This window comes from Thunnus maccoyii, chromosome 5, assembly GCF_910596095.1.
Source record: "Thunnus maccoyii chromosome 5, fThuMac1.1, whole genome shotgun sequence".
Lineage (NCBI taxonomy): Eukaryota > Metazoa > Chordata > Actinopteri > Scombriformes > Scombridae > Thunnus > Thunnus maccoyii.
This window is the reverse complement of record NC_056537.1, coordinates 16,348,422-16,366,016: the sequence shown is the minus strand read 5'-3', so window position 1 is coordinate 16,366,016 and position 17,595 is coordinate 16,348,422. Positions and strand designations below refer to the sequence as shown.

Here is a 17,595-nt window from a genome sequence, read left to right as displayed (position 1 = left end):
CTGCAGGTAAATCTGAAATGTGAGATACCATGGTAACCTCTACAATCATATCACAGAGATTTGACACTAAAAGGCTGCCTGATGCAAGCACACTTATACATACAATCTGTATGTTGATTTTTTCTAAATTCAAACGTCACTGCTATTATGGCAGTGTTGGTCTTCTACTGAAAGTGAAATATATTACCATTCCCTCCCTGTTGAGATAATTGCATCGGGTGGTTACATGCAACCTTATGGTTATAAGTATTAGGGAAATACTCTTCCAGTGATATTTTGTTTCTTTCACAATAGCTCCATCTAGTGGGCATAAGAGGGACATCTGCACCAAGATCAAAAGTAGATGTAACTCATAAACAATAATTTATTACATGACAACACTGTAAATAACAAGGAAAATAAACAAAAATATACAAAATAGAAGTAAAGGCATATGCAAAAAAACAAATATGATCATTCATCTTGCTTGGAGACCAAGAATGATTTATATCATTATGTGCAAATTAACAAGAGAAAAAAAAGTGGATTAAAATAGAAACAAACAGAAATCAAACTGATTTACAGAGTAAATGTGGGGAATATCTTATTAACCCATGTGAAAAACACAATATGAGATGTGTATGAATGAATTTCTCTCCAGAGCACAGCTTAAACCTGCAACTGTAAGTGCAAAATGGCTGAGGTGTAGCTCTCTTCTGGTACATTTCATACTGAGTGGATTTGTAATATATTTAAAACAATCAATCATATGCCACATGAATATTGTATGAATTATCTACTAGGTATTGTATCCAGTAGCAAGTATCATATATCTGGTGTTACAGCGTGCTGTGTACAAATGCCAACAATTCATCCTTTGACTACATTTCGACTGTGCATCTTATTTTCTGTGAGCGTCTGATGCTGTGTGCTCAGTGGACAGAGCCGTCAGGAGATCTGACAACGGTGGCTGTGTAGCTCTGGAGACAGACCTGAGGGCATTAATCATGAATGCCAGCCTCTCACTTTATCTGTGTGATCATTAGGCCATACTTTAGCATGATGATCACTCTCTGGAAATGAGCTCCTGGAGGCTGCTTGCATTATTCATACCTACAAGAGCACAGTCTGCTTCCTATTCTTGGAAATGAGACTTAATGAAGGGTGGCCATATTTAGGTTCTGTACTCTTGATGTGTCACTGAGTGGTGTGTCTATGTTTTATCCTTTAGCAATCTGGTTCCCCTGCACCTGCGTGATTAGACCAAAGGGAGGTGACAGGTGTTGATGAGCCCACATTACTGATGACTAATATGCCCCTTTAAGGCAAAGCTGGCCATCTGATTGGTTGACCTCTCAGTTAAAGTTGTGTTTCGCAGCTATAAGAGCAACTGTGGATCTGACAAAGCTTCAAAATGGGCCACTGACTTATCTGGTGGACAGTTATTGCCTCAGGCCTATATTTTTGAAAGTGGTGTTATTATTCTTAATTAATATTACTGGAGTGAAGTGGATGTTCAATTTTCACACATACATAGCTATTGTTCTAAACTCAGAACATCTGTCAATTTTTACAGACCTTTTCAAGGTTCTTGACAAGTAAGAGATGGCTGGTTGTGTGAAGGGCTTGTTGAAGGTATTTATATTTTCTATACATCCAAATATCCCCACTTGTACAACACTATAATGTCCTTTTTCCCTCTTGTCAGATACATGTTTTGGTTAGGTCCGTGTAGAATATAGACACCCCCAAAGGGTTTTGAACATTCCCAAATGCATTGGGCTAAAATGGTTCTTGTTTGTTCTTTTAAAACATTGTGTCTTGCAAGGAGATCAAAAGCCCACGAGAATCAGTTCTGCTCCTCTGCTACAAGAGTAAGTACAGGTAATTAGCTGGCAATATGTGGATGGTTGTGGTGTGAGGGCTTGATGATGCCTCGCTCACATAATTGGTCTATGAGGCACCGACAGTCCACATGTGAAAAACTGCATACAAATGAACCCATGAAAAACAAAGCCTGCGTAAGATACTATGTGGTGATGTTAAATCGGTTGACCACGCTATGAGAATGTACTTTAAATAAAGTGTGCATTTATGGATTTAATGAACATACTGTTGAAAATCTATCATTCATTTGATTCAATTTAATTATCTTATTTATAAAAATCATAATTTCTGCTCTGAACATGTCTCCTTGACAACTACTTAGGTACAATCTAGCTTTTACATCATATTCATACTTTTCACAAGTTAGTTTCCTCCTCTTATACTATATATCCTTGATTCACTGCCATTTTAATTGTTTGACTGATCAAAAACTTTGCATCTGAAGAAATATTCACTGTCAATACAGCTGGTTAAACACACACAGAATGGCAACAGTGCTCTTTGAACATTGTTCTTTCTCCTAAGAGGGTTGAGGATAACCAACTGGAGATGGCAAAAAAAATCAATTCCACTATACTGACTTGCAGAAGCCACTTTTGTCTGTATCGGTGAAGACTAGCGCTGGAGACCATAATATTCCCACTGCAATATCAGGAAGGAACAACAGCATTGATTTATCCACATCGATATGCTGCAGAATTAAACAATAAATAATAAGCTATGGAAATGGATTTGTTTTGTCTTTCTGTGATTGACTATGGCTTAGACAATAACTGACTAGACTTCCCCAGTTGCAAACCATTAGGAGTTTTGATTGACAAACTGAGGAACTCCCCCAGTGAAAAGCAGCAATGAATTGCAGGGGCTGTTTCATCATTTGTATAACCTGCTCTACTAATAATTGAGCAGGGGACAGATATTTTGGGTTCACAGGTCTCTTAATTAAAGGTGCTCAGTCCTCTGGCGAGTGAGACCATTATCTCTATAGAGTGCGAATGAATTAGCTGTACAGTTCATAATAACATAATGAGTCCATTCCTCGAGATCAGATCAAAATGTGTGACAGTCTCATCATGCGGGAGGCTGTGAAGTGGCAGGATGTAGTGAATCATCATCCTTGCAACTCCTGCTCGTCAAACTACCTGTAAATTATTGAGGAATCTGGTGTTTTCTCTTTTTTGTTTTGATCAACTCCTTGTCAAATGGCCTTGATTTTTTCCAAATTTGGACGTTAATCCCCGTTCAAGTGTCTGACATTTGAGAGCGTTTAATAACAGAGTAGCTAATCCCTGTCTGGCTCTGAAGTGCTAGCAGGTTACAATCTGCTGATAGCAAATCAGTTTTACTCACAACGTATAATTATGTATTACATGTGATGACTGTGTGGTTGTGACTACCTTTTAAAATTGCAGTATTAAAGACTACAGCCAGGGTGAGCATTAACACAAACTGCATCTGTTGCTCTACAGAAGACTTTAGTTGGTTATTTAAATCTTACAGCTTAAGGAAGGAGGACTTTTAAAGGTCTTGCAGAGGAGATGCTGCAATTATCTTCCCTTTATTCACTACCTGTACTGAGGTAATGATGCCTTTTTATAGCATGAGGACAATATACTTTTAAATTAGATATTTCTTACAGTATACTGTATATATAATCTGATTGGGTAGTCAGCTGCTGGGAGGTGACTTTCCGCCTTTGTCTTTCTGTCTATGTCTTGAAAAATTAATTACATAGATACAGTACATATAAATAACTGCAGCCGCCACCTTGGCCCTGATTCAACAGCACACCGCCTTGTCATTTCACACTCAGCTGGAGCTCAAATCAAGGGCAATTTACAATGAAAAGGGAGCTGGAGAGAATGAAGCTCTATTTATTATTCCTTCCGGCTTTTTGCAACTGGAACCATGGACCTGTCCTCCTCCCTCCTTCCTTTTTTTTCTCTCCCACTTGCCTTTATATGCTTTCAACAAAAGGCCTCCGTCTCTGCTCCTCCAGTAATGATCAAGCTTTGTAGTTTTGCCCACACAGAGCCTGGACGAAAAAACAAAACAAAACAAAACAAAAAAAAATCTGACATCAATCAATATGGAAAAGGTTCTGTGAACCTTTAAAATGGAAAGCAGTATGATTTCTTTTATATCGGCCTGGATAATATTGGTCTATAACGTTACCAGTTAATTCTGGTGCCACTTTAGGCTATAATTGAACACATAATTGAACAAATGAACATCTAATTCTTTATCACTTATGAGATATTCTTGCGCTTGCTGCTTTTTCTGTTCACTTGTGAATTGCGTTTTTAAGGTTTCAATTCACCAGTAATGCAGAACATTTTTTGTTCTTCTTTACCTTTCACAATTAAGTATTTAATACAAATACATAAAATATGAGAAGTTCCCTCCAATAATCATATTAATTTTAGAATGTGTCCTTCATGGCCTCACATTTTTATTTTGTAATGTGCCCCAATGAAGTATCTTAATCTGCTACTCCTGTCTTCTTTTTTTGATTACATTTATGCTCCTTGCCCTTTGTCCTCCATTCAGTTCCCGGCACATCACATGTTCACGTTGGCAGCCATATCACTACATGGTCCAACTCCCTTAGAGAGTCCTATGAGAAAGGTACTTTTTTGTTGATGCGGCTCTTCCTATCATTCATAACAACTTCCCCTTTTCAGGGCGAGTGAGAGGCAGATCTGTGCCAGCTGTCTTTGGACATGAATGCTGTCGGGTCGTCTGTGCACGTGAGTGCAGCCTTGCCCTGGGAGATGGAATCTGGGGCGGCAACGCTGAAACAATGCAGTCTGGGTAATCGACCCCCTCTACCTCCTGCCAATCACTTCTTGTAATCTGGAAAACGAGAACATATGACTAAACGGTGTAATTGATTCAGAGAAAGACAAATCCAAAAAGTGGTAGACCGCTACCATTTTTAATCTCCTCGATTTCCTGGCAGATTGTTTTCCAGGCCACGCTACACCCACAAACTGTTTTCACCCTCTGTGAATACACCATGTTCTTACTGAAACAAGGCGGAGAGGAATATAATGGCTTTGGCATAGGCTGACTGAAACTGAATCCCACAGTTGGATCATAGTGGTTTCACAAAAAATGTTCAAATTCAAAAGGTCTGGCAATACCAAATAAAATCAGCTCCAAAACAAAACAGCATTACTTTGGAGTATTTTGCAGAAGTGTGAATGAGGAGGAGAAGGAGACTGCTTTCATTATGTGCCTTGATGCCCTTCATGGTAACCCATAAGGTCATTTTGTCGATAATGAATGCACATTTCACTTTTGATTCTTCGTACAGAGCATCAAAGGATGAACCCATGATGTTTACCTTTACACCTATAGATGGCAGTATTCAGTTTTAGATTTGGTGACACCAGCCATTTCGTTTTGAATTCTAGTTGGCAGAAACACTGTTTGTTGTGTAAGTATATTATCTTAGAAGCCAAGCTCAAAGTACAGCTCCAGGCTGTAGACATGGAAAATTGTGTCTTGATTCACACAGAACCTTAGAAAATGCTGATATAAAGATAACACATTACAGTCGAAATTTTCTGCAGCGGCGTGCCTATTGCTTTTCTCAAAGGCATTCTTGTGAGATTTGGATTCAGTGACAATGAAGTTCATATATCTATCATTACCTCTGTTATTATCATTCCACAAGGTGTCATTGTCTGTATTGTGCAGGCAGGTCACATATTTTTAACTCGGCTGTGTACACGTGAAAGCAAATCAGTGTATGTGTGGAAAAACACAACTATTCTCTTCACACAACAGCGACACTTTCTGAGAAATGTGAAGTGATACTGAACTGGCACATTTAAATTTCACTTTGTCTGTACAGCAGATCTGAAGTACTGAAAATTACATCCTCCCTTACAAAACAATAAATCTTATTGTGCTTCCTGTCAACGTACCCTATAATTGGTATAACTGCGATATAAATCAGATAAAACCCTTTCTTTGGTGTTCTTTGATGCTTAATTGATCTCAGATCTTGGTTGACTCTTACAGTGGGCTATTACATAGATTCCTTTTGCTGGGAACTTTGTTTTTTTCCGATCTTTTTGTTTTTTGTGTTACAGCAAAGTGGTATTGAGTATCTCCCTAAACATAAAGGTAAAAAGCCGTAATATTAATGTGACATGTTCTATCTTCTTTAGGAAATATATGAGCAAAAAAGCTCAGAAAAATCAACCTTTGAGTGATAATATACATGTAGCATATTTATCATTCTCTGCATGTATGATCAGTAAATTCAAATAAAACAATCTGCAGCCATTTTGCATCAAACAAATATAACCACGTTTATTTTCAAAGTATAAAATTTCACACTATAAAGGCCACTTTTCAGGGTGAATCGACAACCTTTCCGTTTTTAAGATTTACACAGAGAAATACCTTGTCCCTCTCTGCTGGTCTAACATACTGTCCAGTTCTGTGGCAAAATAAAAGAATTGTTCTACTCCACCACAGAAAGTAGTTGGCAAGATCTGAATAATTTACTCGATACAGGAGAATGGCAGGAGAGTGAGAATTCCTGATTTTGTACATCCCACAGAGGAGCAGGTATTCTGAGCGGCTCTCTCGCTTTATTAAACCGGCTTACAGGCACAGCTTGACGTTACAGGCACTGTTCGCCTTCTACTGGGAGACTCGAAAAAGAAATCTGCAGTTGACATTCTTTACAATGGCACCAGTCAGGCCACGAGAGCATCCTCTGTTTGTACAAGCGGAACGACTCGTACTGCGGACCTCGCTGTCAGAGGCCGGTTGGCTCACTGCAGATCTGGTGAGGTGTCCAGACTTTGAGCGTAGCGTTCACATTCCTACTTACTAACCGTGACGTGGTGCCCGCTGAGGTAGAACAGTTGTACCAAAAGACTTATTTATAAAGTATACAAATGAGTAACAGTCACATCAATAAACTTAAGAGTGGAGTCATGAGGGGGAATAGAAAATAACGTCACATTTCACCCACATTTTCAGCACAACAATATGTAGACCACTGACATGTCTGGATATCTGAAATACTCCCTTCCAGCACAAACTACTTCTGCAATTCTTTCCCTTTCAGGCATAAATGGCATTTTCACAGATACTCAAACTGTATTATTGCATCTACAAGCCAGTGGGAACAATTGAGTTGTGAAATCACTAGCTCTGGTGACCTCAGCATGTGAAATCTATCCTTCCCACACTCACACACGCTATTCAAGAGTGCAAACGAAAAAACAAAATTAAGTCAACAAAAGGGAAATAAAGCAGACACTTGTCATGTCAGAGAGGGGACATTCCCATACAGAGTACAACATGTTCGTCGACACTCCTTCCACATTAAAAAGTAAGTCTGTCATGTCCCTTTTGAAGGCTCCCGTCTCCCCTGAAGGCTGGAATGGGCTAAGCGAGCTGACTGGCTCCTGGCGGGGTAGGAAAGGCTAGGCTGGGGTCTGCAGTGCTTACAGCTGGACACCCAGCCCTCTATATGGACTAGGACCAGCTGCTGTCCATCAAACCCCCCGTCCCCTTGCGGGTGATGATGCTCTCTGTCGACTTAAGCAGCCTCTCTAGACAGGGCGCGTTGATTTTGCCCGGCGGAGGCCCTCTGGGCACCGAGTCTGTTTTAGTGTGGCTGTCTGTGCTGGAGGACACAGCGTTGTCCTGCGTAAGGTCTCTGTCTCTGGGGGGCAGCAGGTGCCTGGGGCCAGCCTGGGTCTGCTCTGCTGTGGGGGAGCAGATGGGTGACGTGTGGAGCCACTTCAGGTTACTGGCGGAGTAGGCTCCCGGAGGAGTGAGGTCAGTGACTCTCAGGGCTTTGGCGCCCACTGGGGGATCACTGACGGTTACGGGGCTCACTGCTGCAGGTGCGATGACTGGAGATGGAGATAGCTGTTGGGAAAAAAGGACCAGAGTTTAACCCTTCATTTCATTTAGCAGGTTATTTGTCAGGGACGAATCAACAGAAAAGTGTAACTGAGCCTCTAATAGCCTAGAATGCTAATGTTCATCTGTTATTGCTGCCAGATATTAAAACGTGCACTAAAAATAAAAATATGATGTCACGAAGTGTAGAATTAGAAAATGTCAAATTTGGCGCCCGCTCAGTGGTCATACCTGAACTGGGCAGACTGAGATTTAATAGGCTGAAAGCAAAATGTAAACTGCACCAATTTTCTTTGGAATTGCTTTAGTTTTCTTCAAACAAATCATATAAAATAAGAATAATATGAAATATGTTATAATTACATAAAACATCAATACACTGAGGCTTTAGACCTGCAATGACTGATTTTTTGGCCACTTGGGGGCAGTGCAACAAGCTTTAAACACAACACTGACATATTATCACCTAATACAGTTGTTATGGGGAACATGAACAGTGACCTTTTTAAACATCCAGTAGAAGCAGAGCTATATTATCATTCATTCAAGGTCGTTGAAGCCTAATATCGACTCCCTTTTAGCCCTATTTTGGTCTTCTAGCTCCTGAGAGAAATATCTGCCCCTTTGCTAGCTGCTAAATACTCCACTATCTTCACCAGACAGTCGTTAACTTGTGGGTTTAGCAGAGCTTTTTCACTGATAACAGCTGCCTACTGCATCTAGAAATAACACTGATAAGAGTGATGAGACTGAACCAAAACAGTAAAGCTACGGGCTATAAGACTAAAACAATAAGCTGAACGGTGCTAAATTGTTTTATAGAACCGAGGGGAACTGCAGTTGAGCGCTGATTCTCTCTGGGTTGGACCTTTTCACATAATAGTCATTTCATCTATTGTTACAAATATTGATTATAGCAGCTTTAAAGTTATTGTGTTTCAGTATGACCACGTATGATGTTGCAAAACAGCTTCTTTGTGGTGACTGAAAAAAATTGTACATGAAATTCTTGTTTATGGGTGGGTTAGCCGCAGAAATAAATCCTTGCCAATTGAACGCACAGGAATGTTCCAGAGGACTCTGACCATTCTTATTTCCTAAGGGAACACTCCTCCAAAATTACCTTTTCTCCTCTGCCATTGTTCTTAGTGAACCTGAGACTGCAGTAATACCTCAGTAAAAATAGCTTTTAATCCTCCCTTCCCTGTCCCAGACCTGTGATTAAATAATAATAGATATTTTTGTCCCTCTTTCACTGCGTCATCACCATATGTTCTTGGCAGCGGGCCTTGTCTAACCCAAGAGCTCTTACACAACAGTTCTACTCTTTTACAACTTTACCTTCGGTTTCTTGGTGGGAACGGCTTCTTCTGTCTGAGTGACAGCGAGTTGGTCTTGGAGTTTTACGTTAGGGAACCAGCTCTTCAGCATGTCCTCCATTTTAAGAATGATATTAATATATTTCTCCCTGAAAAAGGAAGTGAGGAGAAGACAGAAAAGTAGAAACAGAGAGAAATAGAGAGATATTTACTCAAGCTGTCATGCATAAATCTGTGTAATCTACCAACAATCTTGCCAACCTCCTCTGTGAAATCTTATCTCTGCATCAAGCTCACACAGGAAATATGCAATCTTGAACAGCTAGTGCACACTTACACTCACTCAGCAAAGCCTGTACTCCATGTGTGGGGGGGAAATTGTCTTAAGTACATTTCTCACATGTTTCGCGCTCACACGTGGCCTGGTGTGTAATAGTTCTGCTCGCCTCTAAATATAAACACCAAAGCCACAATGGTCTCCAACAGCGTCACTGTGAAAATAAACTAGTCGTGGTGACGCAGTTCTCATTGGAGGTGGGCAGAGAGCAGCGTCCCATTAACTCCCACCCGTCAAAACCAGATGGTGGGTACGGATTAGCTTGTGTCATATGATCAGGACCTTCCTGCTATACTCCATTCAGAGCATGTTAATTTTATGTGAAAGATTATCCGCAACAGTGACTGCTAAAAAAGTCACTTTGATCCTATCTACCATTGTGTTGCTGCAGGGGCTGCCAGCTGGCAACACAGAGCAGGCACAGGGGACAATGGTGGGAGGGAAGGAGGGAGGGGATTTATTCCACCTTCCAGCCTCTGCCCCGACGGTCTGCAGGGAGGCTGCCACACCCACCCTTTGTTTCCCATATGAAGGCAGCAGCTGGTGGGTGAGGACTCCAATTAGTCTGTGCCAAACTCAGCAGCACTTCATCTTATATCAGTATACCTTGATGCAAACCCTCGCAGTGACTGGCTGCCCAACAGGCCCCACTTTGCTTCCCATACAGGTATCAGAAATGCTGCTTTAAATACAGAACTCCATTAAGCTCCTATTGAATTCATTAACTTTCGGTGTAATTGGATTGTGTTGATCGGATCGTAATATGTTATATTTCTATAAATTATTGTTTAATTTAGTGCAGAAATAAAGCTCTAAATCAATAGAAAATTACTTTCATTATTCTATGTTATTTTGCTTACATTTCATTTTCCATGTTGTTATATACATTAGAATTCCACAGTGTTTAAATATAAAAAATTAGATGCTAAAGAGGTTGAAAATGAGAGCAATTTTACGACGTGAAGAAAAAGAAATCTACACATTTAAAAAATATATCACTAGCTGTAGACTTTCTCCTTTAAAGGGATGATATCATACTCCATTATACCGTCTGGCAAGTGGAGAGCTAATCAAGCAGAGACAAGCGTGCTGCTCCCACAGTGGCGCCTGATACATTTTTAACAAGATGCCCAGCTATAGTGAGACTCAGCGATCCCTGCAGTAAATTTATCCTGAAAGCGTGCAGGGGTAAAAGCTCCTCGCAGGGCAACCTGCTGTGAGCCATGTGTCACGGACATGTTGGAGACCACTTTGACCCACAAATAGCGAGCACAATTTCTAGTAGTTGTAATGGTACATATGTGGGTTAAATGTTTTGTAGTTGTGATTCTGATTCATGCTATTATCTAAAACACTTCTTGCTATTAGTCAATAGCAAGAAGTGTTTTCTGTTTCGGTAAAAGTAAGATACTTGCAGGACATGCACACTAGATAAAATATACATTTGTAGCTTCAAAAACATACACATATAAAGGGAAATACTGAATATTATAAGACAATATGGATAATTGTAGCATGTCAAACAGTATGTGGGTCAAGCTGAGGACACTTACCCCATGCAGGGGTTCCGCAGGACACCCATGATCCTTTGGATCCTATCCATGGCCACACTCTCCTGGAAACTGCTGAGTCCTGGAAAAGAAGAAAGTTGTACCATGAGCTACACGGACTGTGTTGACAGTAGGGCTGAGTCTGTGGAGCAGATGGGTTGTGTGAAACGTGTGTGGGAGGGAACAGACTCCTTGCCTCTGTGTGGCCAGGAAGTGTTGGGTCACACAAAGTTTGGGTTTGACAACGATCCCAAACTGAGCAGCTTCAGAGCCGGTCTGAACATGATGCTATCTTCCAGAGAGTCCCTTATAATGCCTATCAAACGACTCAGCAGCTGCTTTACTGGAGACTGTGGCACAGTATGTTCTCACTTGCTTCTGCCAAGCATCTAATTTACAAGAAAGCCTGAAGTGTGACATTGCTCATTCTCAAGTGGTAAAAAAATAACATTCAAATGTTTTTTTTCTCTCTCCTTGCAGGGCCATTTTGAAAGAGTTCAGTTATGGGTCTGGGCTATGTACACCTTTACCAAGAATGGCCTCCATTATAAAAGATAGACACACACACACACACACACACACACACACACACACACAGAGGAAATACATGTGGTTACTTGATAGCCCCACAACCATACATGTTTCAGACATCTTGATCTCAAATCTCAAGGAAACATATTTCATTAAGAGTGGCATGCTGTCTATCTAGTCTATTGTTTTTCAAAGAAAGACAGAGCGAGATGTAGACTGGCCTGAGAAATGGTTGTGTTAAACAGTATGTAATGTAGTGAAAGTGTTCTGAAGACAAAAACAAAAAAAAAGATCTGAAACGAGTGACTTACGTTCTCTGTATCTCCCTGAACGAAGACCATTCAAGATTGATGACAGTGGATGAATGTAGCATTGTAGCTCCATGCACTGAAAATAGATCAAATTTGTAGTTAATGATTTAAAATCTATTCAAAAACCTTCTGCAAAACTGGCTTTCGCAAACTGCTGTTCATTTTAATACGAAAGTTGCTCAACATTATTTAGATAACCCCTGAACACCCCCTACTGTTCTATTGACTGACTCATGACAGACGAACTCTAGTTCCTCATAAAAGCATGACTAACTCTGCTCATACAGTTAGTGGTGAGGGTCATCTTTACTGGAAGTGTCATGCATGAGGCACTCTGTGTTAAACCAGCAGGGGAGTCGATGTAGGTGATAGGGCGTGCCCTAGTTTTGCTGACACTGTCAACCACCTCCTGTGGGTGACAATGTCATGAGTCATATAAGTGCCTACCTTTCTGGTAAAAATTCGGTCTTTCTCTGACATGTTGGAAATGAGCTGCCGTTCCTTGTGCTCCCCCTCTGTGAAACTGTGAGGTCTCTTCAGTGCTTGCTGAGTGTCTTTGCCATTCATTTTTTCTCCCTGTCGTGTTTTACACAGTCCGATGCTGTCCCTGCCCCATGTCTCAGTGCAGCCGGAGGGAGATCCCCGGCTGGAGGCCTCCCTGACCTCGCTCCAGTTACTGTCGCCCTCCTTCACCTCGCCGCTCCGGCGGCAGCTGCTGTCAGACGGGCCCAGGTGTGACGGGGAGTTGGGGGATGAAGGAGCCTCTGTCTGGCTGTGCTTTCTGGTACAGTCAAGCTCCTGTTCGCTATCGTTGTCCTCATTGTCACTAGCCAGCCAGTCAATGGAGTTGTCCGAATCTGTAGCAGACATCCTTGGCTGCAGGCTCTAATTAGCTCTGACCATCACTGACCTGGAAGAGAGAAAGTCATGGTTACTATAATGCAACAATACAATAAAGGAGTGATGAAGATGTGAAACTGGAGCCTAAAAGTAACAGATTCAAGTCCTTCAACAGTATAAATGGTGCAGCAGCGGCCAAAACCCTACTGGAGTGTCCTTGAGCTTACATTACACGTTAGTCTGGATTTTTTTAAAAACTCCCCAAACCCTGCACCTCCAACCAAGCAGACATGAATAGAGGCAGAGAGACAGACTCTGAGCAGATGGTGGCAGTGGGACCGCAGTTGTTGAGACCACAATGACCTGTTTGTTTTGCAGATGCAACACCTGAGCCAGCAAACACGGACTAGCCACCATCAAAAGCAAACACCAAACATACCAGTGCCCGCAACAATCCTGTGCAGCCCTCAAACACTCGCCGCTTCCAGTCAGAGCCTTAAATCTCTCCAAATTATCGTCATCGTGATTCTCCACATCCTGACATCACATAAGAACAAACCTCTACATTCTGCATTTTACTGGTTTGAGTGTTATTCCCCATTCGGGCTCCATCAGCTGGCCCACCAGCTGCTACCACCACACTCATTCATAAACATTGTTAGCTTGTTTATTCAAAGGGGGCAGGGGTCTGCCACCATGACAACCAGTCAAGCTAAGACTGCAAACCTCCTGTCAACACTTTGGTGTCGACACTTTGGTGTGGGGGGGGGGAAAGGATTTTTACAAAATGGGAGACTGGCATTGTTGGTTCACAAACTGAAGAATACCTGAATAAAAACTCCTCCAACCAAATGCTCTTCACGGATGCTTAATTGTTTATATCTCTCCAACATGTTTCCTCAGTGATTATTATATCGCTCCTCACATAAAGGAAGTGAGAACAGCGTTTTCAGCACAGAGATTATTTTTGGTGTTTGAATGGTTAACGCCTGGCATGTCACAGATTTCCTGTGAAATTTGAGGGTAGGAGAGTTAATTGCTCCCCAGTTCTTTGTCTCAGGATAACCACCTTCTGATCTTACTGTTACATATGAGGGTGGAGCAGAGATTTATTACAAGCTCTAATATAACAAAAACCCCCAAAGAAAAATAAGAAGAATTGATGCTTCCGATTGCAGGTAATAAATAACATGGCTCCGAGATGACAGAAAGCACAGCTGAAAATAAAATGAGTGGCCAGGTTGCCACACAACAGGCTGAACAGCTGTAATAAAACGCTCAGTGTAAATTATATTTGAATACCAGGAGACTGGACTTATAAAATATCACGATTCAAGACATTCAGCATCAAAGATCTGATTAAACTTATATGCAATTTCTACATTTTTTCAAATTCCAGCTGGTTATTTTAAAAATATACTAACGCCGCATTAATTCAGGTAAACCCGAACAAGCCTTTTTTTCTTAATTCATGTCTGTGTAAAGTGTCCATCAGCAAACTTTTTCAGAATATCATAATGTATTACATGTTAAATATATTTTACTATATCCTGTGATACATATAATAAGATTATTTTTTCTATAAGAAGACGTATCAGAGAACTACCACCCACTAGCCATTTCTCAGCAAATAATAAAGACATTACACATGTAAATGCTTTAAGATAGTCAACACCACTTATGAGACATGTTATAAAGTGAGTGCTTTTACCATTGGTTTGATTTGATTGTGTAATAAAACAACACACATATATAACACACACTGTCCAAATATTCACTTGTCCTGGGCCTTTTGAATACACCACCTATAGGCCTACAGTCTTTCAGATAGACATTCAAATTGCTACGCTAGTACTGATAACACGTTTTTATAGCACATACATTTGTTTTATAAAACACACCCATACTTGGTTGCCTTTATAGTCTCCATTTCTATATCTACCTGTGTAGGTGGGGCACACGAATTGAGATGCCCACCACTTTAACACAAACACACACACACACACACACACTTCAATTTCTTTTTAAAAAAGGGCGATAAACATGAATTTTGACAAAAAATCCCCTAATCGAAAGGTCAAAATTTATCATCTATCCCCTAAAAGAAACGAGGAAAAACACAAAGTCCAATCACCGGATCTCTTTGCCTTAATGCAGGTTTCAAAGCAGTTCAACAGACACAATAGACTTCCTCATCTCTCGTAGTAAATTTGGCAGCATGCACAGGTAAATTATATAAACCCAAGAGTGTAGTCAGGAATAGTTATCAATGTAACACCTAAACTGTCATGTCATATCATTAATCCTCCATCACAAATATCTGCTTCTTTACGACTATCATATGACTGAGTCAAATTCCTCTGGATGATTTTTCTTCTTTGAATAACATCATCTAATGTTTTCACTCACACATAGAGTTTATCAGGATTATCTGATCATTAGGATGAGATGCGGATCGGGGCAGGTACGTACCTTCCCAGGATGGAGCGGACGGTGTTACTCTTCCTTTGTTCAGCGGTAAATCCAGCAAGACTGTTGGGCAGAGAGCAGCTGATGTGCTGGACGTGCGATGTGTGAGTAAGGAGGCAGTACAGCCAGTGATCGGCCCGTGTTGCTTCTCCCAAGGCAACGTGTCTGGGAGGGCGGGATTAGAGAGGACCGGCTCTCCCATTTGTTCCTCCAACGCCCCCGACTGACAAATCGGCTTCTTCGCTCAGGGCAGCCGCGGAGCGATAGGCGAGACCGGTTTACATATGCAAATGACATGCAAATGACACAAACACGTGGACACGCGGATCGGTTTCATTTCAGCAGCTGGGCGCAAAGTCAATCCAGGGCTAGTTTTGGTCATTCTAGAGGCATTCTTCCTCATTATATCATCCGGATGATGATGCCTGTAGTTGTGGCATGTCAGTAAGCTGAGCAGCCTGTGTAAAGGCACAGTCAGCAGTTTCAGGAACAACTGATAGAGTTTGCTCAAGGACACTTCAGCAGACTATTTGAACACAAATAGTCTGGCCATCTGTCTAAGCCATCATTTTCCTATGGTTAGAATACATTAACCTATTAATGTACATTGAGATATGAGCCATGGGAGTCTCTAAGATGAATTTTAATCAAATAATTAGCAATTATTTCATGTTGCTTTCCTTTAAAAAACATAAAATCCGAACAGGAAAGTGCTTTTTCAAGCAAATCTGGCTGTTACTGAAGATGCAATTGGCATGCAGATTGTGTTCAGTCTGCATCTTGGGTTTTTTTTTTTTTCTTTTGGTTGTTGTTTTTTTTTTTGTTTTTTTTTTTTGGACACAGTGACGGTAAAGGCATGACTCACAGGACCCCGGTTTGACTGCCTGAGAGGGTGGGATTAGGAGCATTCTGTCAGAGGCCAGACGAGGATCCTGAGCCTGGAGCCAGTGAGTCATGAACTCTCTCGCAGCAAACGTGATCACGTGCGTCTAAGAGACACCCACAGAAAAAGCAAAGCCAGCCTCCTTTCCTCGTCTCTCCCTCAGTTGACAATGAGGACTAGTGGAGTCAAACACAACTACAAAAAAACAAAAAAAAAAACACAACGCACATTTCTTTCCCTTCTATCTGCAGCGTGGTTGGGTCACATGTGAAAATGCACTGGGAGATGTTTACAGAGTCAAAGATCAGATGCATGCCCAGACAGCTTTAACAACTGGGTGCAAATCTGTCAAGCATAAAATCCAGAAAGACTTCTTGGAGTGTCTTCTGTGCTTTCTATAATGAGCCTGTAGTCTACCATGGTAATTAGATTCTGAGAGCATTTTGTGGTCAAGAGATCATAGAGGAGTGTATGTGGCTACTTTTCCTTTATGTGCCTCTGTTAAAGTGAGTAGCAGGCAGGATGAGGGCACCAGCAGCCCAGTGTCCTCTTCGCCCAGAGACTTGTGCATTTATTCTCTGCTTTTGTGCTTTTAATCACATCCTGCTGTCAAGAAAGTGCACCACAGACACTAGAGCACCCATAAAGCTGGTTGAGGTGACACGCCTGCTGGCAAAGTGAGCCTCTCGTTTTTAATTGTCCTGTAAGCCATTGCAATCTTTTAAACATCCCATAAACTGTCTCCTGTCGCTCTGTTCCCCAGGCCCAGATCCTCCGCTGACCCCAGACTTTGTGACGACTGAGAACTTCCTACAGCTTCCCAGCAAACTCTCATTTCCCTTTTTTGTCTTCAAGGCTTCCATGTCAGAGTGAAGTGCATCACATCCACTTCAAAGCACAGGAAACAGACATCTACATTTTTGTTTAGATCAAAGAGATATTTCAAGCACATGCATGGAGCACTTTAGCTTGTACAGACAAAGTATAAAATGTAGAGAAAAGAGCGGCTGTATTTATATTGATAACAGATCTGCACGGCAACTCAAATATCTTTTGTTGAAAGCGTTTTTCTGCGTTAAAGGGCAGATTGTTCAGAACGTTTCAGTAAATCTTCTGTGTGATCTCCTGTAACGTTTATGTATTAACAATCATCCGGCTCCATTCGGTTCCTCTGCAATTTGTCATCCACATAAAGAGCAATTTCCTCACAAAGGGAACTCTTTTATCTGTGCATTCTCCTGTCAGGATACGAGATGAGTCACACTACACAAACTGGCACTGTGATTTTCAATTTGTCAGAGAGGCTGGCTGATTCTGTATCCCACTGAGACTGCATGTCTCCCGCTCTCATTCATAAAAAATAAACGCCAAATCAGACGCTCACATCCATTTCATTATAGGGCATAGACTGAGCATCTGTCCTAACCCTGCCTTTTAGAGGAAACGCAGCACGTGTGCGTGGGTGAATGTCAGTGACGCACCTCACCCTATGGAATGAGAATTTTTGGATGACTCGTGGTCTTTTGAGGGTTTCATATGTGTATCCAATTTACAGTATGAGACACTGCACAATCTGTTTCTCATTTTC

At 41.3% G+C, this 17,595-nt stretch overlaps 1 protein-coding gene across 1 annotated transcript; it reads right to left on the bottom strand.

Annotated features, from left to right (window-relative positions):
• Positions 1 to 6,172: 6,172 nt before the first annotated feature.
• Positions 6,173 to 15,292, bottom strand: LOC121898049 (circadian-associated transcriptional repressor). Its single transcript, XM_042412933.1, has 6 exons — positions 15,128 to 15,292; positions 12,263 to 12,725; positions 11,816 to 11,891; positions 10,977 to 11,055; positions 9,109 to 9,235; positions 6,173 to 7,773 (listed from the first exon to the last, which is right to left on the bottom strand). Exons 2-6 carry the CDS (start codon positions 12,683 to 12,685, stop codon positions 7,375 to 7,377), a joined length of 1,104 nt encoding a protein of 367 aa, XP_042268867.1. The 5' UTR covers positions 12,686 to 12,725; positions 15,128 to 15,292; the 3' UTR covers positions 6,173 to 7,374.
• Positions 15,293 to 17,595: the final 2,303 nt, after the last annotated feature.

Coding starts and splice junctions, on each gene's coding strand:
- LOC121898049 (XM_042412933.1), bottom strand. CDS start 12,685: ATGTCTGCTACAGATTCGGACAACTCCATTGACTGGCTGGCTAGTGAC. Junction 11,892..12,262: donor ACCGAATTTTTACCAGAAAG/GTAGGCACTTAT, acceptor ATCTATTTTCAG/TGCATGGAGCTACAATGCTA. Junction 9,236..10,976: donor CTGCGGAACCCCTGCATGGG/GTAAGTGTCCTC, acceptor TTCCTTTTTCAG/GGAGAAATATATTAATATCA.